Below are 26,444 nucleotides of genomic sequence, written 5' to 3'. Positions count from 1 at the left end.
CTGTTCAGTTAGAAGAAGCAGCAGCACAAGATGGGAGTGTTTTCGTTTCTAGTGCAACATTATTTTTTCTTATTATTTTCGCGCTAAATAGTTGCAATTAATTATCCAAAAAACACTTCCAAACGTGTGCGCAATACACTGCGTATCGAATTGCAATATTCGCTATAGCGTAGCTGCGACGAAAGTGGGTGTAAACCGCAAACGAAAATCTTTTTTTGCTACAACAACGACCTCCAAATACAAAGTGGGAAAAATCGAACTTTGTATACGCGTGTGTGTGTATGTGCGTGTGTGAGTTTAAATGAGTTTTACTTAGGAAAAGAAAAGCAAATGTGCAAAAAGCTGCCAATATATATATGTAAATGTATATATGAATGTAAATCAAGTTGCAATAATGTGTAAAGTGCGCCTACGCAACAAGAATCGATAATTTAATAAACGACCAAGCAAATAACATCACTTCCTCCCCCCCCGCCCATTGCACTGCCCAAGCTACTAATCGGCTAGAAAAACAGCCAAAATGGAGGAAGTGGAGGAGACAAGCGACAATGGATTCCCTTTGGGTTTCCCAGATGTCGGCAACTGGAATCGCACACACAATGTGCCGCTGGAGAACATGAAAATCGATGCACCCATGGTGAGTACACACACACACACCCTAACACTTGCATACATGCGTGCATTGCATTTGTGTGCGTGTTTGATTAATACGCCATGCGACGAGTCGCTGAGACAGCATGAATCAGAATCAGAATTGAACCGAGGACGGCTTTATCATCATACAGGCATGTCGAAATGAACGTCGAGCGCGTTCGCTTCTGTATGGTGACGGCTGCCCACTTTAATAGTCGTCGCAGCCACTTGGCAAAACAGCTATTCCAAATGCTTCTCTTATCACTTAATGTGTTTTGGTCATTGACACATACCACACATACTCAGCTACACTAATAAGCTAGTCACTTGAAGCACTGCGATTGGCGGATGAATGAAAGTTTCATTATGAAAGTCGAACTGTAAATATTTATTTGCATGCCGCCACAATGTCGATAATTGTGCGATTATCGATTAGCGATTAAAAGGATCGTTGGCCTTGCATTAAAGAGTTGCAGTGTGAAAATCAGAACTGAATAAGAACGAATTTATTAAAATTCAATATAAATTCAATTTCCACGAACTATTAGTAATTTCCCTCTTCAAAAAAATACTAATGAGGTATTAATCATGATTAAAGAGTTTCAGGCTGAGTTCTAAATCAACTTCTCATTGACAAACTAAATTGACAATAAGTAGACGGGCGAAATAATAAATGTGGTTTATCAGGCACCTTTTGTTTTTACATACAAGACAAGATATTCAAAATTATTACCATTGGTCAGATTTTTCTTTTTACTATCTGATTAATATCGGTAACTTTAGCAATATCGCCGGAGACTTTGTGAATCGCTTTGTTTTCTGCTAGTTTTTAAAAATTTTGGTATTCCTGCCTGGTACACGATGCAATCATTGAGAGTTTTAAGTCGCTGCCTAAAGGAAGCCCTGCTGGTCAAGCCGCATTTTCGCTTCACCAGCAGCAGCAGTCTTCCCAATCCCATACTGGTGGACATGGACGAACAGGAGGATTTGGAGCCAGACGAGCACTTGGAGGCACATCCACAGTATCCGCTGCTGGGCAATCGTTACACCGATCACTTCTATATGCCTTCTAATGTGGGTCCAGCCTATCAGGACTTGGTGACCACCGCCGATCAATTCGATCTGACTAAATATTACAATTCCCTGGGCTGGTATGGCGTCAAGCCAATCCGTGCCCAAGTGGTGCCTTGTCCCAAGTTACTGTTGACCCACATGAAACAACAGTTTGTCATTCCCTGCGAGAAGCTTGCCGAACCGATTAACTTTAGCATTTTCAATCTGTATTTCGAGGGCGATGTGAATAGTGCCATCAAATCATTTGTTCTCATCGCATCGCAATATGCTACGGAATTCATGCAGGATGGCTACTGGTCGGACTTTGTCAATCCATTCACAGGTCGTGCATATTTTCGACCCCCTGCCCGACGCAAGCTGCTCAATGAGGAGTCGGCATCTGCTGCTGGTGCAGCTGTTGTTTCGCTGGGTCACAATATGCGATTCAAGAATGTCAATGGTTGCACTGTCATCAAGGAGGCAAAGAAATGCACCTTTGCTGGTGCCATATTTAGCGATGTACCCGTCAGTTTATTTGAGTAGATGATGGTCACTTTCTGGTCTGGCCTAAATTTCTTTTACATCTGTTGTGTCTATGTCCTCCAAACAAGTGCATACTGTTTGATATACAAAATAAACTTTGGATGTAAGATTTTAATATAAGAAATGGCTTCTTTATTTCAAAAGCTATTAAGCTGAATTCACAGAATTTTAAACGCACTCCCTTATCGGTAATAGCTAGGAGGCTGTAATTTTGTGTACAGCATAGCTCATAATATTATAATTATTATTCTTTTTCTTATTCTTCGTAATTAGATATTAAATTCAAATTTTCTAATATATTTATTACACCGATTTAGCAGTAAGAGTTAGGAGGTTATAAAATAAATTATACAACTCCCACTATAAACAGATCACTTTCGCGGTTAAAGTTAGTTGAGAAACGTGATCGAAGCACTAAGGAAAGCTTTGAAATATTCTTAACTTTTCCTTACTCGAATCTCTAATTATATCCCGAGCTTTTTATCAGCATAGCTTATTCAAGATTTCTGACTAATGACTTTACTTTAAAGTGATGAATAATCACACAGCTCGTAAAACGAACTAACGAGTTTGTTACTGTGTTTTTGTTCGCGCTCTTGTTGTGTTGTGTGCTGGGCATTAGGCATTAAATTTAATTGAATTAAATGTTATTTACACCTTGCACCGTCTGTCCACAGATATGGCTGATCTGCTCTTTGCTCACCACCATCACCTGGGTCACCTACAACAACTTTTACAACTCCCGGCTCGTGGGCATGCTCATCACAAAGATTGCGAATCGTTGGTTTATCAAGGGCGCCTACTTCAAGATCGGTTCGGTAGCCCTCAATCCGTTGGCTGGCAAGATCATGTTCCGGGATTTTGTCTACATTACCTTCGACTACACGATGCGTGTGCAGGATGGCTACTTTATATTCCGCTGGTGGCGCTCCTATATGCCCAAAGATGTCTCAGAAGGTAAATGATTCAATATGTAAATTTAAACAGCAATTATAAATTTCCCTTTGCAGATCTCTCGCACTCTGACACGCGTTTGTCGGTGCAGTTGAATGGCTACGAACTGCACATTTACAATCGCTCAGATCTCTATGACAAACTGGAGAAGACCTTTGGCCTGGAGCCCTCGCTGCTCATACCCAACGATGTGCTGAGCACTGAGGAGCGCAATAAACTGCGAGAGCACAACATGAACATGGAGAATGCGCGGCAAAGTCAGCGAGTGAATGCCGTAAAGAACTCTGAGGCCATGCAGGCGACAACATGGCGTGATTTGATACCTGTGATCAAGATTGACATAAGCTCGGGTCGCTTTGTCTTTGGCAATCGCCTTACGCCAACCACACTCTCCATTTCCATGGAGGAGGCTCACTGCACCTACAGCACGAAGCCAGCTGTCTGTCAGCTGGATCACTTTATGCACTTTGTAAAGGCGCGAGTGGAGAATGCCAAGGTGCTCTTCTGTCCCAGTCCCAAGTACACGGGATTGATTGATGAACCACCACGTTATATGGGCGAAGGTTTCGTGGTCATGATGTCCAATCAAATGGATTTGTATTTCTACATGGATGAGCCGGGCGTGGTGCCCGAAGTCCCCGTTCAAATCGTGCTGGCGAACGGAGATGTTGTGGAGCCCTCGCCACCGGTGTGGGGCATCAATGCGCACTGCCTGAAGGGCACGGACTTTAGCTATGGTCCTTGGGCGGACAGACAGCGTGATCATTTGTACAGATACTTTTATCCATCCGACTGGAAGGAGGCCGAAGTGACGCCCACACCACAGCCGGGCGAGTTGCGCAGCTATCAATCATTCGATGTGACGCTCTGCGTGCTGAACGAGGCCACCATTGATATATTGTTCTCCAAGGAGAAGGAGACGAATGCCATGCATATCAATGTGGGACCCGCCTCGTATGTGGAGGTGACAATACCCTGGGTAACGTTAGCCGATGGCTATACGTCCAAAATCCAGGGTCAACTGTTCCATGTGGAGGCAACGACATCGCTGCAGTTTCGCAGTTTGGCAGAGTTCGAATCGCTGGAGTACAAGGTGCGCATACATTACCCAACCAAATGGAATGCACCGCAGGATTGGAACATTTCGCTCGCAGGCTGCAAGACGAGCGCGTTCATTGTGTACAAACACAAGTGCTTCTTCCAGGATCTCATCGAAGATTGGGCGAACAAGGCGCGACCCGATATACTCAGCTTTGTGCCATACACGTGCAATTTTAACATACGACTGCATGAGTTTGAGATACTCATGCTGTGCAATGAATACAATTGGATCGATTGCAGCAGCGCCAATCAGGAGAATAATCATTTGGCATTTTGTGGCGATGTGTTTGAAATGAGCTTTGCTCTGCCCTTCGATGATTTCCTGCCTAAGACTGTGACGCTCAAGTTCTGGATCCATGGCGAGGGTCTCGACTTGAGTCTGTACGTGCCCGAGGTCTCCTCGGTGCGTCCCATTGTGCTAGCCATAGACGAGAATGCAAGACTGCTGACCCGCGAGGGCAAACTGATACGACGTCCCGAGTTGTATACGAAGAAGTGGCGCAAGATTTGCCAGCGCAGCGCCGGCTGGATCGATTGCTGGGCGGTTCCAATACTAGCGTTATCCATACAGTATGTATATCACCCGGTGCCGCCCTTGGGGCCTGATCCTCAGGCGGACATCACGACGCCCGAGAAGGAGGAAATATTGCTCAGTCCGATGCGCATACCCAAGGTACGCAAGTCCCCAGTGAGCAATAACTGGCAGCAATCACTGCCTGAGCAGCACATCAAGTTCGATCCGGGCACGCTGCCAGCGGATCATGTGACCGTGGAGCTGGAGATTGGCAGCTCGGTGCTGATGGCCTATGGCAATGTGTTGCGCAACTTTATCAGCCTCAAGGAGAACATCTTTGGCGAGGATCAGAACTTTACAGACATGGAGCAATCCAATGTGAATCTGAAGGAACCCAACGCCACACCCAATCCCAAAGATCAGCTGCTGGCCAAGGAGAAAGAGTTGGCCAACAAATCCATATCGGAAACAACAGCTCCCGAGGAGAAGCGCAAACCCTTCGATCCGCGTCTCTATCGACCGCTGGAGGTAATGGTCTCCGTTATTGTGCACGACATACAGGCACATGTGATGAAAAACTGCAATCCGGATGATCCACCCTGCCCTGTGGTGCTCATCGAACGCTTCGGCTTCGAGATGAACAAGCGTTATCATGAGACAACGCTGCAGGTGCTCGTCAGTCCATCGTATCTGCTTACCTCGGATACGTTGCAGCGACAGCGACGCGATCAGCACATTCATCAGGGTCATCTGATGCTCTCGGCAGTCCAAGTGCGAGGTCACGCCATGTTTAGTAATGAGGGATGTGCGCTCGATGAGGATACTTTAGAGTATTCGTGGCTGGTAGAAGTGCAGCTGGGCAAGCTGACGGGAAAATTAACGCTGCCCCAGCTGGTGAATGTGGTCACTGGCCTGGAGACGCTCATACTACTAGCCATCGATCCGGAGAACTGCCTTAAGTCACCGAAAACAGTGCGCAACTGCCATCACGGAGTGCCCAGCAATCTGTGCCCCCAAACCAAAGAAGAAAATAAATACAAATGCCCCTCATCCGAGGACATTAAGTACAAGATGACGCGTGTCTCTGTGGATGCGGTGGATGTTTATTTGATAGAAAGCGGGACGGCGTTGCATGCTTGGATCTCGCCCATTCGACTGGCCAACTGCAATCTGCACGGACAACGCGTCAAGTCGGGCATATCGGGTCTGCTGCCCTCCATATTGCTGCGTCTCTTTATGCTGCACGCTGGCAATGCGCCCAACAGCAGTTACAACACCAACACCACGGGCAGCAATCGTTCTGGCAAGCTGCGTCGCGCTGATCAGGATTCACTGAAGTCACAGGATGCGCCAAGCAGTTCCCACTATGCACACAAGCCAACAAGCAAGCGCAGCTCGAATTCGTTCTCACAGCGTCGCGATTCACGCGAGGAAGGCACTCGCAGCAAGTTGCGTGACAATTGCCCCGATCCTCATGCCGCCAAGCGCACGCCAGAAGTGGCTGAGCTCAGCGAGAATTGGGTGGAAGTGGGCTGCACTTCATTGGGTCCCATACTACTCGAAGGCGCCTCTGCGCTGCCCATACCCGATCACGAGCTGCATCTCGTGCAGCACAAGTAAGGCGACTTTTCGTACATTTGAAATTCTGATATTAATTTTTAATTTTTTGCTTAGTTTTCTGCGCGAACACGACGCCAAGTTCAAGCGCTTGTGGTTCCTGTGGTCCAACAATGGCAGCGCTCTCAGCTCGAGCACGGAAATCTCTCGTTGTGGCTGCATTGGTGGCTGCGCCTTCTTTGGCAGCAATCGCAATGGACAGAAGTTCTTCAAGCCAACGGCGCAAGATGTCAACGACAATTACAACATTGCGCGCTATTTGTGAGTATAGAAATAAAGTTTGAAATTGAATAATAGTAATAGTAATTTATTTTACTCTCTAGTATTATCAACAACAACAAGGACTTTGGCTTTGGCGAAAGCATTCTGCATCAGGGTCAACTGGTCTTCCACACTCCGCCCTACAGTCTGCACTGCGTCTCGCTCTACGACTCGGCGGACTTTAATGGCAAGGGCAAGCTCTATAGACCCGCTGTGGAGCTGCGCAATGGCAGCCTAAAGAAATCCGAACTCTGTGCCCTGCCTGATGGCGCCAAGTTCAAGATTGGCGGCGGAGTTATAGAGAAACCAGAGTTGAGTAGCACTCGGAATAAGTCGCGAGAAAGCATTGGCTCGCCCAACACGCTGGAGCGACGCAGCAAGCGATACACTTGCACCAGACAGACTTCTGTTGAGGTGCCTTATGCACGCCTGTTGGACAGTCCTTCGAAGAAGCTGCAGCTGCAACATGATTCGGTTGATGGTGGCAATGCGAGCAGCCATAGACGTGGCTCGGATTCGCATAGACTGCGCGTCTCGCCGCCCAAGACAAGCATTTCGGACTCAAGACTGACGGGCGAGGTGGCCATCGATGATGACCACGAGGTGAGCTAGTTAAAATACAGTTTTGTAAAGCATTTCTTATTAATATTTGTTTTCTTTAAGATGCCCGATGAAATGTCGCACTCGGCGCCACATTCACATCCGCTGGAATTTGAAATCGCGGACATTGCGTTGCATGCTGGCGATCAGCTGACTCGTGAGGTGCAGCGCACCATATCGCTCACATCAGAGAATCCATCAGAGATGTTCTTCTCCGCAGAGGAGGACATATCGAATGTGATGTCACAGCGCGGTTCAATGAAACAGCGCAGCGGCAATGGTTCCATCATATTGTCGGGCAAGAAACGCTTCTCCTCGGACTTAAGGTAACTTTCAATTGATTTCAATCAGAAAAGTTTACTAACATCTCTCTGATCTTAGCATTGGCGCTCAGAACGAGAATGGCAGCCACACGCTGCCCACATATCGCAGCGATCTGGAGATTCATGCACCAGAGAGCAACAAGACGCTGCCAAAGCGGCCACAGAGCACCACAGAACTGGTAAACATAGTCAAGTTTAAGCGAAGCTCCTTTAAGTATCTCTATGTTAGGTCTTTACGTATTTACTATACATATATACATATCATATGTTACAACTATATATACCATATATACACCTACGGCGTTTAGCTTTGCTGCTTTTGAGGCCAAGTTTCTAATTCACTTTCACTCAACTCTCAAATCGTCTCGGAACTTGAACTTAAGGCGATATATATAATATATTCGTATTTGTGCATGTTTCTCTTAAGTATCTTTAAGTTCTCTCTCTCTCTATCTATCTATCTATCTACATCTCTCTATAACTGTAATTTAAAACTATATATATATAAAATCCACACCTAAATTCTATTCCTCTCCACAAACTCAAACTCTCGGTTCATCCAAAAACCAAATACTAAATAATTAAAATCGAACAAACTAACCAAAACAAAAACTCATCCAGAACGAAGACGCGAGACGCATACATGGTCTTGCCACACCAATAAGAAAAATAACAAATATCTCATCACGACCCGAGTACCGACATTTTGTTCACGATGTGAGTAGTTTTTAGTAACAGCAAAAAAACAATAAAAAAAAACCAAATCTTAAAAAAAGCCATAACCAAACTAATTAACTCTTTAACTAACCACGTAGCGCAATTTACATTAAATCTTTTCGTTAGCAAAAAAAACAATCTTAATGTTCAGTCAAGTGCAATTCTTTTTGACTCTAGTTTTATTATAAACAAAATAAGTTTGATCTTCGGATAAACCGAAGTTTGCAGAGGAGAAAATTAAGAGACAGCCAATGTCCTTAAAATAGTTTTCTCATCTACAAAATCAGTTTTCAATTTGATTGCATGCTCTAAACTCGTGCATGTCCTTGGAACTAGTCTAAGATGAATTAATTTCTAGTTTAGTTTTAAGTGTAATTTTATCATCTGGATTAACACCATTTTTAGCTGCACTCTTTTTCCATCAACCCGCAACTTGTGCTTGTGCCACTTGGTCTGAATAATTACTTTTGTTGTAGCAATCGCATTTATTTAATTGATTACCATCGTTAATTTGCAATCTCTGCTCTGCATTTCACAGGCGGATTCGCGTGGTTCTTCTTCAGGCACACCATCGTTGTCTTCCAACTCCTTCATCTCTGCCATGTCGTCGCAGGAAGATGTGGCTTTGGTCAATCTGCATCAGCAGGTCAATCGACCCATCATCGATTCACCGCTGCTCATGGCCAGCTACTTGAATCACCTGTCGCAGGTGAAGTGCTTCAATTGGAACGGCTGTTCATTCCCTCTCGGTCCCGATGTCTTCTCCACGCCTCTCTTCCATGAGAACGAGGATGGTGGACTCACGTACATTGGCAGCAAAATGTTGCCACACTTTGATTTGTACTCGTGTTGGCGGGAGATCAAAGTGGTGCCACGATATGAGAACAGCACGGGTAGCAACAGCTCGGCCACGTTTATGGGTGGCCCCAAGTCGCATCCCTGGGATCCGAGTGTGCTGCTGAAGGAGGAGGAGTCGGATAAGACCACAAATGGCTTCGACGATGGCGAATTCATGAGTCTGCAGGCAGAAGGCGGCGCCGCTTGCACCTCAGTGGTGGCCCGACTCAAGGGGCAGATGAATGTGTTCCTCACCCCGCTGCTTCTCGAGGGATTGCAACGGTAAGTGCATTATATTATTATTTTATTTTATTCGAACTCAGTGCATAAAAAATATAAATCATAATTGAAAATTAACAACGCTTGACGCGTAAGTGAGCGCGTTTCGCCTCCCTAATGGCAATGTTCAGATTGCTTTGGCTGACCTGATCCCGAGGAAACGAGTCCATCAGCTTCTTCAGATAGCTCTCATTCGAGTTCTGTAAAAGTAAATTTGATTATCAAGTACTTATTGTTTCCATTCTCTCAAACGAACCTCGGGTGCGTCGTCTGTCTTTTTGTTGTCGCGCTTGAAGCGCTTAAACTCTAGCTGGGGATTGGCTTCCTTGGCCAGTTGATAGGTGGCAAAGTTAAGCATTTCGCTGTGTTGTTTATCTGTGCGCAGTCTATGCTCTCCTTGCTCATTCTCGCTCTGGATCAAGCCATCATCCGTTTGGATAACATAACGAAGTGGTTCTTGCGCATTTTGGGCAATGAAACTGCAAGCAGGATTGCAACAGGATTGGATATTGAAGAGAGTGTTGGGTGTTGTGTGTAATTGTAAGTGGCTTTCTTTTGAATAATGTGTATTTAGGGCGCCAACCTGTCGCCTTCATTGCCTTCGTTGGCTGCCAAGTTGCCATGAGGCTCCCCTGCCTCAACCTCGAGATCATCGTTGTATCTTTCTTGAGACAGCGCAGGGGCAGCATTCAGCTGTCTATTATCCTCTATTTCTTCAGGCTGCTGCTCCTCGTCAACCTTTAAATGATCATCGTGTGCCACGCGTGCTAGTTGATGTCGCTCGTAGGGTGACTCAACCTCCCCTGGCTTGGCTTCCTCCTCGCTCTGTGCTGGTTGTCCCTCATCCTCGGCAATCAAGCCTGTCAGCTTGGGGGACTCTTTTAGGTCGTTCGCATTGCCATTGCTATCTACATTGGGCACTTTGTAGGGATCCAAGTTGAAAATATCTGCGGAAGGTTCACCTTTAGATTGCCACCCATCTAGATCTTTGTGCAGTTCCAAAGATTGATCCTGATGAGCTTCCGCAGCCAACTTCTCGAGGCTGTCAATGTTGTTGCCCTGATCCTGATCAAGTGACAGATCAGAAAAGTCCTGCATGTTAGGTCGCTGCTTGGCCTTATCGCGATTGCGTTGTATACACAACACATCCTCTGGATCGCATTCCTCTTGTGGCTTAGCATTTAGTTTTCTATACTTCTTATTGCTGCGTTCCCCGTCGAAATTAATGTTCAGCAGACCATCCAGAGATTTGCAGGATGTGGTAAAGCATCTTCTGGTCGAAGTGCAACGCTTTGTGGTGGGGCAAGTTGGTGGCTTGTTGCACTTGGGTCGTACGGTGCACGGATCTCTCTCCTTGTCCATATCATCCTCATCGTGGCAATTGTCGTTGACGGATTGCTCATCATCGGTGTTCTCCATCTCTTCGTAGTGCTGTTTCTTTGCCTGCCTATGATGACCCCTTAGACTCGCTTGCTTTGGATAGGATAATGTTACGGATACCTATGAGCTGGGGTTTAAACTATTGCTTACCTTCTAATTCGACGGGTCCATTGTTGGCATCATCCAAAAGTTTGTTGAGTGCATTTAGATCCTCTAACGAAAGTCCGTTGAGCGTCGACTCCACTTCAGCATCGCTTAGGCCGTTGGTTAAATCAGGATAATCAGCTGGATCAAGTGCTATACGATTCTCTTGTCCTGCTGGCTTCACTGGCACTTCCTATTTTAGTTGACCGATTAACTGATAATTCTTTTAAGATTGTAAAGCATTTACCACAGGATATGCTGCCAGGTAGCAGATTAAGGATAACAGCAGAGTCAGTCGAAATAGAAACATTTTTATATAACTCGCTACTTGAATTTTTATGTTATTTCAGTGCCATCAAACGATAGTTTTGGTTATTTCCCATTGGTTGACTTTGATTTAAAATAAATGCTGTGAACTTTCAGAGAAACTCGAATGATTTTAGACTTAAACTTAATGTTGTCTTTACAAATTCTGTAAAGCTTTATGAATTTTAATATAGCATAAAAGCGCAAAGCTATTTGTTTACTTCAATGTTCAATAAGGGTTTAATTGTCGTATGGAATGTAGACGATATTTATTTTCTTATATTTATACATTCCACTTCATTTTATTCTTTTTTCTGCGGTTTCTATGCTTCTTATAAACCAGCATGTTTTAATACAATGACGAAATTTTGCTGACTAAACTGTGATTAATATATTTTATCTATTCTTTCCATTATATCTTCACTAATATTGAACCTTTGTTTTATTTACAGAATGGTCGAGGCAGCCATTCCGACCATACAGTCGATGCATCTGCTCTCCGTGGTGAATTTTATACACGCCTCCTGCATAGCCAAAGTGAAGAACGACAATATACTGAAGCGGGATCAGAGTCTTAGCTATTGGTCGCAAGTACACTCGAATTCCAAGCGATCGACGACTGAACGTCATCTGCAAGGACCTGGCGATTCCTTCTTGAGCGATGTGTATGAGGAGAGTATTTCGACCAAGACCCAAGGACTGATTGTACTGCCCAAGGTGAGCATCACCATGCTGCAGTCATCGATTGTGGAGGAGATTATCTCTGTAGCAGCGCTGGACAATGTGCAGGTAAGCAAAGCTCACTAACTCTTTTTAATAAAGTACTAATGGGAAAATATTTAACAGGATTTGAGCTGCGTGTCGCTGCTGACGTTCTACATGGAGGGCATCTCCACGAAGTTCCATCTGGGCAAAACCACACGTGCTTCCATGCACAACGTCTACATCCAGCAGGCGGTGCAATCGGGCAGCAGTCATAAGAAGGGCGGCATCATGAAAGGCACAAGAGCTCTGCTAGCACATCTCTCTTCGCAGACGCGACCTGACAATGTTCAAGGCGAACCTATACTTATTGAGACGTCAGAGAAGCAGCTGGAAGAACTTGTCATCACACTGGATATTGGACGTGCGCATGCGCAGCTGCGTCGCCTGAAGACCGAGGGCCAATCGTGTGCCCCAGAGACGCCAGTGATTGTGACTGCAATTCCAGAGCACAAGAGCAAAGTGCTCTTCGAGTGCCTTAAGATGCCCGAGAGCACGGGCATCGAGAGCATTGGCTACATCATGTTCGAGTGCGGTCTCGAAGGCGTGGGCATGAAGATCGTAAAGCGTTCGCACTTTGAAAAGTCGGAGAACAGCAAAGAGGAGCTGGCCGAGATGACAGCTGGTGCTGAAGGAGTTACGGCAACTGGCGGTGGATTCAATCTCAACGAATTGGTTGTGGCATCGGGTAATGCTGGCAATGAAGCAGCTGCCACCTCAACAGATGCCACGGGTGCCACATCGAAGGCGGAAGCTGCCTGGCGCTTGATTACCAAGAAGCCACCAACACCCAAGACTCCCAAAGAGAAATTCCAGCATACTCCCGAGGCTACAGATAGCTCTGCACCAGGTACAGCGAAGCCACCACCCGATGAGGATGTGGAGAAAGGTGTAGGCTCCGGTGGACAGAATTCTGGTGCCCAGAAGCCAAATAGCGCTAGCAAAGATGGTAAGGATGGCTATGACAAGGCGCTCTCGAATGTTAAAGGCACCGACAAGACTTCTTCGTGTGTGATTGAGCTGAAATCGGTTTGGTTCAATTTTGCGGCGCCTCCTTGCGTGCCCATCACTCGCAAGATTGACTTGACGCGACTCGATTGGAATTTGTTAAGCACAGCGTCGCCTGCAATCACGGCATGGATGAATCCTAGCAATCGTTTGGCCATTAAAATTGTGGCGTTGCTGAAGGCTTTGCACACGCGACAAACCGCGGTGGCTGCTTGTCTCATGGCCGATGCCATGGAGAACGAGAAGATCAAGCGCAATCCAAAGATTAAGAAGGTTGGCAACGAAATACGTGTGAAATTCATTTACTAATTCCTTGTTCTTTCTTAGAGTCGCTATGCGAACAACTACACGCTGCTGTCGAAGACGCTGCAGGAGGATCCCAGCTGTCAATTGTGTTATATCATGCAGAAGCTGGTGTTGGACGATGGCGTGCAGCGAACCGAGCAGATCTTCAAGCATGGCGAGGTGCCGCACCTGAATACGCTGCGACAGGTGAGTAAATATAGTAAGTTATATCAACTGTAGCTTACCATTTCGCCATATCTTTAGGGCATCATTGTGCTGAGTCGTCAGTGGAAGAACACCTTGTACAATCCCATTCTGTTCGAGCATCAGTACAAGAACAAGCTGGCCAGGCCCATCAATGTGACATTCTCGTTCCCGCAGAATGAGGAGGAGTGCGAGGCGGATGAGTGTGAAGGTGATGTTGAAATGGGCGCCTATGCTGGCGTCGGCGAGCATCCGGAAGAGAGTGAGAATGCTTTATTACTTGGGCAAACACAGCATCATCGAACTCACATTGGTATTCCTTTGATTAACGCTGCTCAGCTGTCACGCCTCAATGCAGGCGTGCAGCTATCTCCTTTTGTTATAACCTTTATGATATTGTATATAGCTATATAGATTGTTCTCGTCAACGTTATCGTTTTCGTTCTTATTGTTACTGTTCTTGTTTCTTAATTTATGCACGTTTTCTGTTGTTATTTCTTCGTTTTGTAGAATTGTCTGCTCGCTACTTTAACGACAGTTTTATAATGCGTTCTAAGTGTTCTATTTTAACTATTCTACTCTCTAAAAACTACCCTAACTTTCCTTATTTCCTACTTTTCTCACATGTTTCCTTTACGAAAACGCTTTAAGTGTTCATGATTTCATATTGTTTGATGCCTTGCGTTTGCATTATGTACTCAAATATTGAATGTTACTCAGTCTTCTCTTTCTGGCTATACTATCTTTCCAAAATTTTGATTCTATGTTAGAAATCAAGTGATGTGTGTGCAGTAATTGTTTTTTGTTTTTTTAATTAGTAAATGCTTTTCTCTTCTATTGATTGCTGCACACACAGCACACAAATGTTATATCAATTCTGTTGTCTATAACTCCACAATAGTGCACAATTGATATGCCATATGATACTCTTTAAGTTGAATTGCAAATACTCAATTGTTTTAAATTCCTTTCACTGTACAGACAACTCCCAATATGGAGGCATGTCCTATCCCCATGAAGCAGTTCATCAAGGTCCCGCATCGCAGCGTTCGACTTCGACATCGCCCAATATACATCACACACGTCGTGGGTAAGTTGTAGATGTGCTTTTATGCTTGTGCATGTATGCTAATATATATTAATGCCATTTGCCTGTGTTGTGTTTTTCTTTTCATAAAAAAACCCTTGTCCATTGCATCACAATGTCGTCGCTACCAAAATATGTTAATCAAGTCTGAGCAAAGTGCACAGCAAAGCCTCGAATTATTCACATGGCAATTCATCTCGTTCTAGCATACAAATGTTGCCCATCATCTCGAATCTGGTGGAGAAGCAGATGCCTGAGTTTGGTAAGCTAAGAATTGTAATTTATTGAATAAGAGTGATTGCTAATAAATGCAATTTTCCTTCAGAATATGGCGCATTACAAGAGGGTTCGTTGAGTTCAACGAACTCGGTGAACAAGTTTTGGCTGGGTGCTGAAAATCACAAGGAAGACTTGTACTTCTGGATGGCCAAGCAGCAGGACAACAACAAGAAGAAAGAGCATTCTGCCGAAAAGGAACACGCTCGTCCTGTGCCACCCAAAATGCCTGGACAGACGCATACTCGCAGTGCCATTATGCAAGATTCTATTAAGCTGCTGGATGCTCATTTGATCTTTGAACCGCTGCTCACATGCCTCGGCGTAATGCCACAGCAAATGATTAACAAGTTCTCGAATGCGGACATCTCGTCGCTGGAGAACTTTGGCACAAATCTATCGCTCATTGGCACCTTTGATTCGATACGCGTGGACATTGTGGTCAGCGAGGCGGGCGATAAGAAAAACAACACGAATACGAAGCCTGCCAAGCTGAACAAGAAATCCAATGGAGGACGTGCATCGATTATGATGGATACGCCACTGTTTCTGTGCGAACGCGTTGGCGTTGAGCTTGAGGTGCTGAAGATGTCCGATGGCATGGTGGATCAGGCGCGACAGAACGTCATCTACATGTCGCGGCGTCAGCTGAAGAAACACACCAGCACTGTGGTCAACTTCAGCCTCAATGTGCGCTTCATTTCGCAGCAGGTGAATATGCCGCTGCTTCGACTGTTGCATCAGATTTGCAACATGTATCAGAATGTGAAGGATGCGCAGAACGAGTTCCACGAACAGCCAGAACTGAGCAAGAAGAGTCAGACTAAGGACGAGTGCAGTTTGGGTGAGTGAAAATGAAGAAAATTTGAATTGAATGTGTGCTAATTATATGTCTTTTCTATACACAGCTTCAGAGCCAACGGATTTGCTGCCCTTCTCCTCGGTAGCCGAGCGCTTTGGCCATGGGGAAAGCTTCTCGGATGAGCGTTACGACAAGTTCAACGAGACAATGCCTACGATGCCCACAACACGTGGACGCGGCAGCGGCTTGGCGCCCATAATACAGCTAACGCCTTCGCCAAATGCCAAGAATCGACCACAGAGCTTTGCACAGAAGCTACGCTCCACGGGCAAATCGGTCAAGGGCAAACTGGGCTACACAAATTTGAATGAATCGAGTTCGTCGCCCTTGCGTGACAGTCCCACTCTCTCGCTGCATGATCAGAACATTCTCAAGATGTCCACCGAGTCGAAGGCATCCTTGAATGGCGGCTGTGCTACCAGTGTGAGTGGCGACTACAACAATACGTTGACCAAATCGGGCATGGCGCCAATGCCCCCGCTGCTGGAGACACCCAACTGCTGGAAGACCATCTATCATCTGCTGGAGTTGTATGGCACAATGCCAGAGACAAAGACTGTTGTGCAGCGCAGCTCGTTGAACGAGCACAAGAAACCGGCGTCGACATTTGGCAATAATGATGACGATGACAATTTGACAATTGCACCGACGCCATTGCCACAGCATCGCGATATGCATTTGCTGGATGGTGTGCCGCAGGAGCGCACGCGACTGATTGTCTTTGGCGTTGCCAAGATACACAAGACGCGACTGCTGGCAACGCTCTCCGGATTGAAGCTGGAGTCGGAGATTACCACATTAAACAGCACAGCGACATGGCGCAAAAAGGCACGTCCTGTGTCGCTAGAATGCTCGCTCACTGGGCAGGTGGGGCGTGCCATGATTGTGCTGCTCGAGGGCGTGGCTCCCAGTCAGCAGTAAGTGCTTTACGCTCTCCCATTTAATGAAAAGTTATTTAACTTTATTTTCTCCTTTTCAGAACTGTTGTCAAGGTGACTGTGGGCAAGAGTCAAACGCTTTATTCGAGTCTCTCGAAGCGCGGCAAGGACAAGAACAGCGGGCTGCTTTCCATTGGCGCTGTCAACATTGATATACCCCAACATCCGGTGGCATTGCACGGCATGATGACTCGTAGTTCGAAGCAACTGTCTTCTACACTGCAAGAATTGAGAGTAAAAAGAAATTCGGGACGTTCCACGCTGCGTTCGCACACAGCCGAGGAACCCGAGTCGCCTTTCCATGCGCGTAACTCGGGCGGCGCAGGCAGCGGAGTGGGAACAGCGAGTGAGATGAGAGAGCGCACAGTTTCTGGCGGCGCACAGCAACAGCCGCAAATGGCAGCGAGAAGAGCAGCGCGTTTGGCGCAAACAAAGCCAGCGACTGCGAATCAAAATGGTTTGCTTCAGCCGCTGGTGATGCAGTTCAATGTGTTGCTGCAGAGCCTCTCTATCAATGCTGCGCTGTTGCCTTCGCTGCAGGCGCAGTATCGCATGAATCACGTCAGCTCCATGGGGGTGACAGGTCAGCGAGCCAAGTTTGTGATTGATTTGCCCACGCATACGCTGAGCTTCAACACCAAGATACAGGTGAGTCAAGCAGTTGTTTAATGAGAAATTTCTTTATTAATTCCCATACTTGCAGAATGAAATGAACCTGCCTTCGGAGGCTTGCATTGGACTGCCGCCAGTGCATGTGCTCGCAGAGTATATTCCAGACAATCGACAGGAGCACACAGAGACTATTGAGGGCATTGTGTTACGGCAAGGTGGCTATGTGAATGCCAGCGCTGAGATTGGCGAATTCGAGCGCTGTCTGACCACCGATCTGCTCAATCATTTGGTCTTTGTGCAAAAGGTTTTCATGCGTGAGATCAACGAGGTGCTGCAAAAAGTTTACGGCGGCGAGAAGCCTGTCCCACTTTGGACTGAGGAGAGTGGCGACAGCGCAAGTGTGCAGGAGTCGACATTGAAACGTATCTTATTCTCTATTAACATATCGATGAAACGCATTCAATTGACTGCGACCACGCCATGTTCTTCGGCTGTGCGCTTCGAAACAGGCACACTGGAGTTGCAGCTGTCGAATCGTGTCAAGAATTTGGGTGATTTGAGCAATCGAAAGCTGTTCTTTAAGGCGCACATCGATTTCAATCTGTCGCTGGGCCAAATCATACGCAATGTGATCTTTGATGAGGCCGAGCCGGAGTTCCAGCAATATGCCTTTTTCCATACGACCATCGGTCTGCGTAATGCCTTCCAGGATGAGCTGCTCAACGAAGACAAGGAGCTCATATTGCTGACGCTCAAGCGTCCCCTGGTCTACGTACAGCCGATAGCCGTGGACAAGGCCATATTGGTCTGGCTGAACTACAAGAACGCCTACGAATATTGGGCGGAGAAGCGTGCCAATCTTTGCTATGATCACACGCCTCACACCACTCAGCAGGTGTTTGATCGCGTGGCCTTTGGACAGATTGCCAGCTCTAATTTATCGACACTCTTCCTGCAGTTAACTGTGGAGGACATGGGCATTTGTTTGCCACTCAAACAGGTCAATACTGTGGTATGTATCAGAAGTGATGATTTTTTTAAAAAAGTAAAAGTTTAATAGTTGCTAATTATTAATGTACTTGCTTTAGAGTCCATAGAGTGTAAGGATATATATAAGGAATCGTCTCCAACTTCATTTTAAGCAACAGTATCAACAGCTAAAGACAAGATTATTTGATCGTCTGTCCGTCTATGTATAACAATACTTTTATCGTTGATAATTTCAGTGCTAGAACTATTTCAATCAATGCTCATGCTCTTACGTTTTAATAGTATTCTTTAAAGGTTTTCTAATTCATTAATGATAATCAGTAATAATTTAATTCTATAGCTGATGTTGTCTTTATCGTACACTTTCTCATTATGAATACCTTTCTAATTAACAAATCTTCCCTTACAGTCCTATGGCTCGCGATCATATCATCAGGACTTTGATGCCAAGGGCGCTGTGGTCATCACGCTGGAGAACACCATCATCTCAGCTTGTAATTCAGGCTCTCTTGTGTCCAAGGGCAAGTTCCAGGGCTTATGCTTGCGCTTTGCCGATGACTTCGAAACCAATCTGGATGATTGGAAGCCCAGTTCTGTGGAGCCCATTATGAATGTGTGCGTTGTCTCCGAGGGCACCTTTGAGGTCTGCTCGCGTACGACGGCAGCCAAGAAGGGCGAGAATGCCAAGTGGCTTTTGAATGTCAAGTGGCAAATGGAAGGTGTCGACATCCATTTGGATGTGAACATTGGCAAACAGTTGTCCTCGCTGGGACACACGCTTACCATGCTCACGGGCTTCGAGGAGGACGAAACGCAAATGGAATCGCCCGATAGTGATGAGGGTGATCAAAGCTGCCGTGATACGTATGTGCGACGGCGAGGCGAGTTTGACAATCTCCCTGCTTTTGTGTTTGACCCAACAATCGATTCGAAGAAGCGTTCGTTTATGATGGAGAAGGAGATGGCCGAGCAGCTGAAGATCATCAATGATCTGCGCACCTTGGGTGCCTCACACAACACGGTGGCGCATGAGGAGCGTCGTCTGCAGGAGTTGCAGGCGGTGTGCTACAAATACTTCCGTCGCGACATGATCCAGAAGTGGAAGCGACCCTCGCTGCGACGTTCGCTGAAGAACTACAGTCGCTCTCACTCGTACATTGGAAGTGGAGGCGTTGCTGGCGTCTCTGGGGTGGCAGTTGGCATGACAGCGCGGGAGCTGCCGCTGGACAATGGCAGCCATGGCTACGCAGGACGACGCCTCGACACCATTGCGTCCAACGATGAGATTTCCAGTCTGCAGAGCACACCAGCTTCGTGTCATTCGCGCAGTGCTTCGCTAAAGACTGGAGTGGGAAGAGTAACCTTCACGGATGCCATGCGGCAGACTTCATTACCAAATGCAGACACCGACACCGAAACAGCAGACAATGAACTGGACTGGCGAGCAGCTGGAGGTCATGGCGATTGCACGCCCAGTGAAATCGATGTGGATGGCACTTCGGTGGAGATGCGAAGGAAGCATGCGCATGCTCTGAAACAGCAACCGGAGCCAAACATTGACTTTGAGCTGGATGTTAAAGTTCTGGTCAATTCCGGCAAGTGTGTGCTGCACACCAAGGAGAACAACAGCGGCGAGGAGCGTGCGGGCTACACTGGAGCCTCAGGAGCAGCTGCTTCGAGTGTCAAGTCTCACAAGCGAGAGCGCAGCATTGGCAACGATTGGGGCAGTCCAACGCCATCGAGAAGGCAGCGTGACAAAAGCAAGTTGCGTTACAATGCCAATGCTCACAATAATGCTTTGCTTGCTGATTTGACTATCTTCCACATCCCCGGACTCGATGTCAAGCTGCACTATCAATCGCGCACGCTGCCAGAGCCGCAGGAACTGCAGCACACGCCTTTAACCGGCGGCTCAGCGACTTCGTTTGGACACATGCGACGCTTGGGCAACAAGCGGGCAACATTGAGTGCCTGGATGACTCTGCAGAGCATTCCTGAGGAGACCATCATATCGCCGCATATCCTCGAGTTCCTCGAGCAAACCCTTGAACCGATTCCAACGCGTCAGGCGAACAACAACAGCGTGCCGGTGACGCCTTCGCATCAGGCTGCTGTTAATCTGGACATTTTGCCAGCCAACTATGCAACTTACGCCTCGTTCCCAGTGGATGTCATAGTTTACTTCCACATGCAGCCATCGACGTTCCGATTTAGCTGTTTGCCTGTTTCGCGTGTCGAGTGCATGCTGCAACTGCCCAGTCTGGACATTGTGTTCAGCTCTAAGCGCAGCGGCGATGAGGAGCAACAACAGCAGCAGCAACACAATTCACAATCGCATGCTGAGCAACCGCTGCCAACTGGCGGACTGAGTGTCACCGGCTGCTTGGCGGACTTTAATGTGTACATTTTCCATCCGTATGGCGGCAAGAAGACCTCCAAAGAGACACAGTTCTCGCCGCTGAGCGACAGCGAGCGCAAAGATTCGCTCAGCATCAATGTGGAGTTTGTCAAGTTTCACATTACGCGCTGTCGCAAAGTCTACATCGAACCTTTGCCTAGTTCAAAGCGTGCGCTAGATCAATCGCGTGCTGTCATACGCTTCTCCACGATTGTGGACATTGGCAGCGCCAGCTTCAAGTACGATATGCGTCGCTTGACCGAGATCTTGGCTTTCCCCAAGGCTTGGTATCGACGTCGCATTGTGCGGCGTCTCTTCCTCGGTGACTTGAGTGTGCATCAGCAGCAACAACAGCAGCAGCAGTCGGGCTGTGAGACGCCCACTGGAGTGCCGCCAGCCACGCCCACACCCAGCGAGGGACGCAGCAAGGACAAACTGCGTCTGGACTTTGACAATCAGCCACAGTCAGCTACGCCGCCAGCGATGCAACCACTGGGACACTATGGGGCCGTGCGTAAGCTCAAATCGTTGGGCAAATCTTCGAGTGCAGAGTCGTCGGGCACGCCGCCGTCGGAGAAGAATCAGATCACCGCCTGGGAGACGCTGGTCATCTTTGCCGTCAACTTTACCAAGCTGAATGTGCAGATGAACATTGGCAACGTTTGTGGCAATGTCGTCTGGCTGACCAAAGACTTTCGCTCCGACGGACGACTCTCGATCGGCAGCACGGGTTACAAGAATATGTATGCTGGCATTTATCTGGGTGGCTCGGCGCTGGATGCCAAGGGTGGCATTGTGGGCGGCAGCTTCGAGGTGAACAAGATCAACAAACGCTTCCACATCAAGGAGGAAGCGGGCATGGAACCGTATCACACGTTGGGCCTGAGCTTCATGGCGCTGGAGTTGCGTCTCGATTACATGGGCACCTCGGTGCTGATGACTCGCATTAGCACATTTGCTGCCGCCATGAAAGATGAGTGGCGCACAGCTGCTCAAGCTGCTGCATGTGGAAAGGATCAGCCACGTGCGCTGATCTTTATACACGGCGATCTGAGCTGGGATCAGCTGCAGATCATGATATCCAAGTCGACGACGGCGGATCTTATGAAGATGTACTTCAAACTCGAAGAGTTCTTCACGCAGCAGTTCAAGTCATCAAAGCGCGTCTTCTCCAGCCTCGAGCCGCGTCTGCAGGATCGCACTGCGAGCATCAAGCGGCGACAGCAGCTCAAGAAGAAACCGAACGGAGAGCTGCCAACAGCAGCTGGAACGGGAACTGCAACAACGGGCGCAACAGTGGGCAACATCTACGGTGTGGACAACACGGATGCACGGCATCATCGGCACTGGCAGAAGCCGCTGGCCCAGGCCATAGGGTTGGTGGTTCCATCGCTGGTCACGCGGCTGCCACGCCATGGCAACGTGCTTGGCGGTACCGTGGAGCTGCGTGGCCAGAACATCTCGCTGGCCTGCTTCCATGGCATCAACTTCAAGTCGAAGGCGTGGGCGTTGTTTAGCTTGAAGTCGCCTTCGATTAACTTTGCCACCGAGGCACGACAGTTGGAGGACACCAGCGAAGTGCTCGTCACCCAAACATTGACTTCTTGCTTGGGACAAACAACCGAGGTGCAGCAGCAGCAAAACCATTCGATGGCCATCGTCAGTCGCATTACGCGCAACATAATCTTTCCACCACAGTTCAAGACACTCAACGAGTGGTTCCATTATGCTTTTGCCAACAGCGAAATCGATGGTGAGTTGTCTTTAATGAAAGTTATTGAATATTTATTTATAACATCTTTTCTTTGCAGCTGTCGATCGCTTCCCCATGCTGGAGTGCGAGCGAGAGATTGCCTCCAATTCCATTGAGCGAACACGTGCTTCGGGCAGCAGCAGCGCCGCCAAATCGCAGGAGCATAATCACAATCGTGAAGTCATCTTCGCGCTGCCCAGTCTGCAGCTGCACTTCAAGACGGAGCACAAGCAGGGACCAACAACACCAGAACCAAGTGGTAAACTAACACTTTATAAGTCACATAACATAGTTGACTTACTTTTATTTTATTAACAGAATCAAAGCCCGAAGTTTTGTGCAGTTTCATCACCGAATTCGATGATCACATATTTGTCACAGTGGATGCGGATGCCTTCTTCTTTCTGCATGATTTGATCACCTCCTATGTCACGGAGAAGGAGAAAGTGGTGAGTCAACATATACACATATTCATTACACATATAAATCGAACAAGATCGAGCCTTAATTTACTATCAAACACACTAAGCTCAACCTCAAACCAACTTCCTTTTTTATCTTTCTACATTTTATGTGTAGAGAACAGAAAATAGTTTTGTCTGTACGTACAATTTTTAAATGTACATTTCCAATAGTTATATTACGAGATGAGTTATACATAAATAAGTATGTATAGTTGACTATAACGTCATTTTTTTATTAAGTGAGATAGTGCTGTTGCTTTTAGTGAGGAGAAATTCTCCACAAGTGTTTTATAATAGTGCGCCAATTTACTTAAACCAAGTGTTGTATTCCCGAACAACGTATCACTTCATCTTTACAACAACAGTCATAACAATCGAACATCTTATTATTCAAATTGGGGCACTTCCTGGTCTTCAAAGCAAAAAGATTTCTGCACTTGTGGAGTAAATTCAATTAGCGGATTATCCTGTTAAGAAACTGAATAGTTATTATTCTATACACCTCAAAGATGGCTCGTTCTTTCAACTACACCCTATCAATTTCATCATTAACTGCATGTTCATAAGCACCTACCTCTCAACACCGTCTTCTGCCCAATTGAAATATACAACTTCATTTTTATCAAAAAATTGCCCAACATTCATATCAAACATCCAACGATGTTATGGATTCACATTGGAGCACTCACTGATATTATAATCAACAAAGATCCCCACACTAGTGATTGAAATTTAATTGATGGAGTTAACGAGCTGAATACTTGCTACTTCATAGATCTCAACCTTTCATCTTTCTCATTAACTATATAAACACAAACCCTGCAACACTAGGAATGTACATTTTCATCTTTATAAAAACTTATTCACCATACGCATCGAACATCCAAAGATATTATGAATTCATATTGGAGCACTTACTAGCCTTCAAACCAACAACGATTCTCGCACTAGTAAATGAAATTCAATTCATAGATAATCCTATTAACGAGCTGAATAGTTGCTACTTCATAGACCTAAAAGATGTCTTGTGCTTTCAACTATACACTTTCATCTTCATCATCTACATACTTTTATACACACCTTCAACACCATCTTTTACCCACTTAATGTGTACAACTTTGTCAAAATTTACTCACCCACAAACATTCGAAGATCTGGTCTTTAAATCAACAAAGATTCCTACACTTGTAGAGGAAATTCAATTGATAATACTCTAAAATATACAAGCTAAATAGATCCTACCAAGATGCCTCTGCCTTTTAACTACACACTTTCATCTTCATCACCTATACATTTCACACACACCTACATTCAACACCTTTGTCTGCCTACTTAAAATGGATAGAGGATATAAAGAATATAAGAAATACTTACTCCAACTTGTACTCCATAAATTGCAGCTGGGCGCACAGTCGGCACGTGCAGCCTCCCCGAATCTATCACAAAAGACGAACCTCAAGCCCTATTTAACGGACGACCTGAAGGAGAAGAAGAGTGCCTCCAACACGAACCTGACGGTGCAGGGCACACAGATGAGTGGCAGCAAGAGCAGCCTGGAACCGTTGCAGGGCGGCAGTCACACGAGTTTGGCCAACGCGACGAATAGTGGGACAACGACGACAACCATGACGACAGGAACAACAATAGCAAATACATCGACAACAACGACAACAGCATCAGCGACGACGGCAACGACGCCGTCAACGAGCACAGCAAATACGACCGCAGGCGATGTGAAGGATGGCGGAGCACAGGCGAAAGCAGGAGCAGATGGAGCCGCGCAGTTGCCCAGCTTTGATATCGAATCATTTGTGCGAGATTGGCGGCACTTTGAGTGCCAAACGTGGCATCTGGAGCCGACAGTGCGACTGCTTTCATGGGCTGGCAAGTCCATCGAACCGTATGGAGTGGATTACATACTGAACAAGCTGGGCTTCAGTCATGCACGCACCACGATTCCCAAGTGGTTGCAGCGCGGCTTCATGGATCCGCTGGACAAGGTGGAGGCGCTCATTATGTTGCAACTTCTGCTGATGGTGCGTGAGAATAAATCAGATCCAGGAAACTCAAAGCAGCAGCAACAGAATCATCGACCCTCGGCCAATTAGGAGAGCAGTGACAATTGACAATTCAAAGAGAGAGATTCGAAGGATTTGAATGTGTTTATTAATTAGTTGTAATCAGCAATTGTATAGCAAAAGTTTCAAGTGTAATTTATTAATTGCGTAATTTTTCGATCCGATTCAATTACTTGTGAGAATGTTTAATGATATATAGTCAAGATACTCGTATTAATATATAATTATTAGCCACTTCGGCAGCTTTGTTGTAATTGTAATTGTAATTGTACATTTTGTAATTGTTTGCTCGCGTTTGCTATTTTTTTGGAAACGAATGAATGGATGGATCGTATACAATTTGTTTTTTTGGATATTTAAGTGTAAAGTCAAGTGCTTCATGTAATTTGCTCAATTTTTAGCGCTTTGTAATTATTATTATTAATATTATTATTATATCGTTTGTAAACAAAAAGAGAGAGATTGTGCAAACCCATGAGCAAAGCCAATGTTTAAACTATAAGTAGCTCTAATTGATATACAAACACACATTATACATATGCAAGCAGCAAACTGTGTAAGTTTCTAAATAGATAATAATAAATAAAGTGAACTTTTCAAAGTGCATACTTACCATAAGCAAACGAAGTTTTTGGTGCAAGGATTTGGGTTCATCAACTATGCTCGACTGTGAGATACCAGGTACGAATTGTGAATAAAAACAAAACAGTGCGTTATTAATTAATATACCAGAAAAATAATAAAAAGATACCAAATTCTAAAGTCGTGTGTGCTCGACTGCGAAATACCCGCTACACATTTTTAAAGAATGTATCAATTTCAAAATATACCACATTAATATACCAGAAAAGTGTTAAAATATACCAAAAACCATAATTGGTATATTGACTTTATCGATATACCAAATATAATCTTTGGTATATTTTAAGAATAGTACCGCACTGTTTTCTTAATTGTTAATTAGTATTTCATAACTTTTTACTATACTTAAGAAAATTAATATTTAAATTCTTAATTGATTTCTATTGCAAATAATGTAATCCATTTTCTTTGCCTATTATTCGATATAAGTTCCTTTTTTCATTATTTATATTTTTGCTTTTTGATATCTCTCAACTCTTTTTAAATATTCTTGCACATTTATTTTCTCAAGCTTGTTGGGGTCCATTTAGTTTTGACTGCTGACAGCGCAAGCTGAGCTGCGGGTTATGGATTGAGCTTAAGAAAAGTCTTTATAGTTGCCAAGGATTGGGAAGAGGATTTGATTTGGGTGGGCGATGAAGAGGGAAGAGGAGAGAGGGAGGGAAGGAAAAGCATATGGTTGGCAGTTTGAATAGCGACTGCCATTTGCTTGGCTAAAAAGAAAATTTCTAGTTAATTTTTGCCTGACTTTGCATTCTGCGATTCGCCTTAGCTGCCTTCCTTTGCCCCAACCTCTGACCGTCCCTACTACTTGGGGCCCCTC

General features: G+C 45.8%; 3 protein-coding genes across 9 annotated transcripts; 2 read left to right on the top strand and 1 right to left on the bottom strand.

Annotated features, from left to right (window-relative positions):
- The first annotated feature begins 8 nt into the window (after positions 1 to 8).
- Positions 9 to 25,602, top strand: LOC133839800 (bridge-like lipid transfer protein family member 1). Of its 6 annotated transcripts, none has more exons than XM_062271419.1 (23): positions 9 to 637; positions 2,907 to 3,186; positions 3,240 to 6,414; positions 6,473 to 6,676; positions 6,739 to 7,279; positions 7,340 to 7,602; positions 7,658 to 7,778; positions 8,221 to 8,316; positions 8,855 to 9,435; positions 11,715 to 12,051; positions 12,109 to 13,305; positions 13,360 to 13,524; positions 13,582 to 13,783; positions 14,503 to 14,611; positions 14,815 to 14,870; positions 14,934 to 15,728; positions 15,793 to 16,663; positions 16,726 to 17,332; positions 17,388 to 18,308; positions 18,696 to 22,437; positions 22,496 to 22,696; positions 22,756 to 22,886; positions 24,302 to 25,602. In XM_062271419.1, exons 1-23 carry the CDS (start codon positions 521 to 523, stop codon positions 25,007 to 25,009), a joined length of 15,420 nt encoding a protein of 5,139 aa, XP_062127403.1. In that variant the 5' UTR covers positions 9 to 520; the 3' UTR covers positions 25,010 to 25,602. The 6 variants fall into 6 exon arrangements, with proteins under 6 accessions (XP_062127403.1, XP_062127384.1, XP_062127374.1 ...); XM_062271400.1 differs by having other exon boundaries at positions 13,582 to 13,834; XM_062271390.1 differs by having other exon boundaries at positions 10 to 637; positions 14,755 to 14,870.
- On the top strand, positions 1,261 to 2,353 carry LOC133839910 (uncharacterized). Its single transcript, XM_062271558.1, has one exon. It carries the CDS (start codon positions 1,495 to 1,497, stop codon positions 2,227 to 2,229), a length of 735 nt encoding a protein of 244 aa, XP_062127542.1. The 5' UTR covers positions 1,261 to 1,494; the 3' UTR covers positions 2,230 to 2,353.
- On the bottom strand, positions 9,445 to 11,381 carry LOC133839854 (uncharacterized). 2 transcript variants are annotated; one of them, XM_062271475.1, is made up of 5 exons: positions 11,204 to 11,381; positions 10,963 to 11,149; positions 10,016 to 10,901; positions 9,689 to 9,911; positions 9,445 to 9,632 (listed from the first exon to the last, which is right to left on the bottom strand). In XM_062271475.1, exons 1-5 carry the CDS (start codon positions 11,264 to 11,266, stop codon positions 9,507 to 9,509), a joined length of 1,485 nt encoding a protein of 494 aa, XP_062127459.1. In that variant the 5' UTR covers positions 11,267 to 11,381; the 3' UTR covers positions 9,445 to 9,506. The 2 variants fall into 2 exon arrangements, with proteins under 2 accessions (XP_062127459.1, XP_062127467.1); XM_062271483.1 differs by lacking the exon at positions 11,204 to 11,381 and having other exon boundaries at positions 10,016 to 10,905; positions 10,963 to 11,105.
- Positions 25,603 to 26,444: the final 842 nt, after the last annotated feature.

Source organism: Drosophila sulfurigaster, chromosome 2L (assembly GCF_023558435.1).
Source record: "Drosophila sulfurigaster albostrigata strain 15112-1811.04 chromosome 2L, ASM2355843v2, whole genome shotgun sequence".
Classification (NCBI taxonomy): Eukaryota; Metazoa; Arthropoda; class Insecta; order Diptera; family Drosophilidae; genus Drosophila; species Drosophila sulfurigaster.
This window is presented reverse-complemented; position numbering and strand designations above follow the sequence as displayed.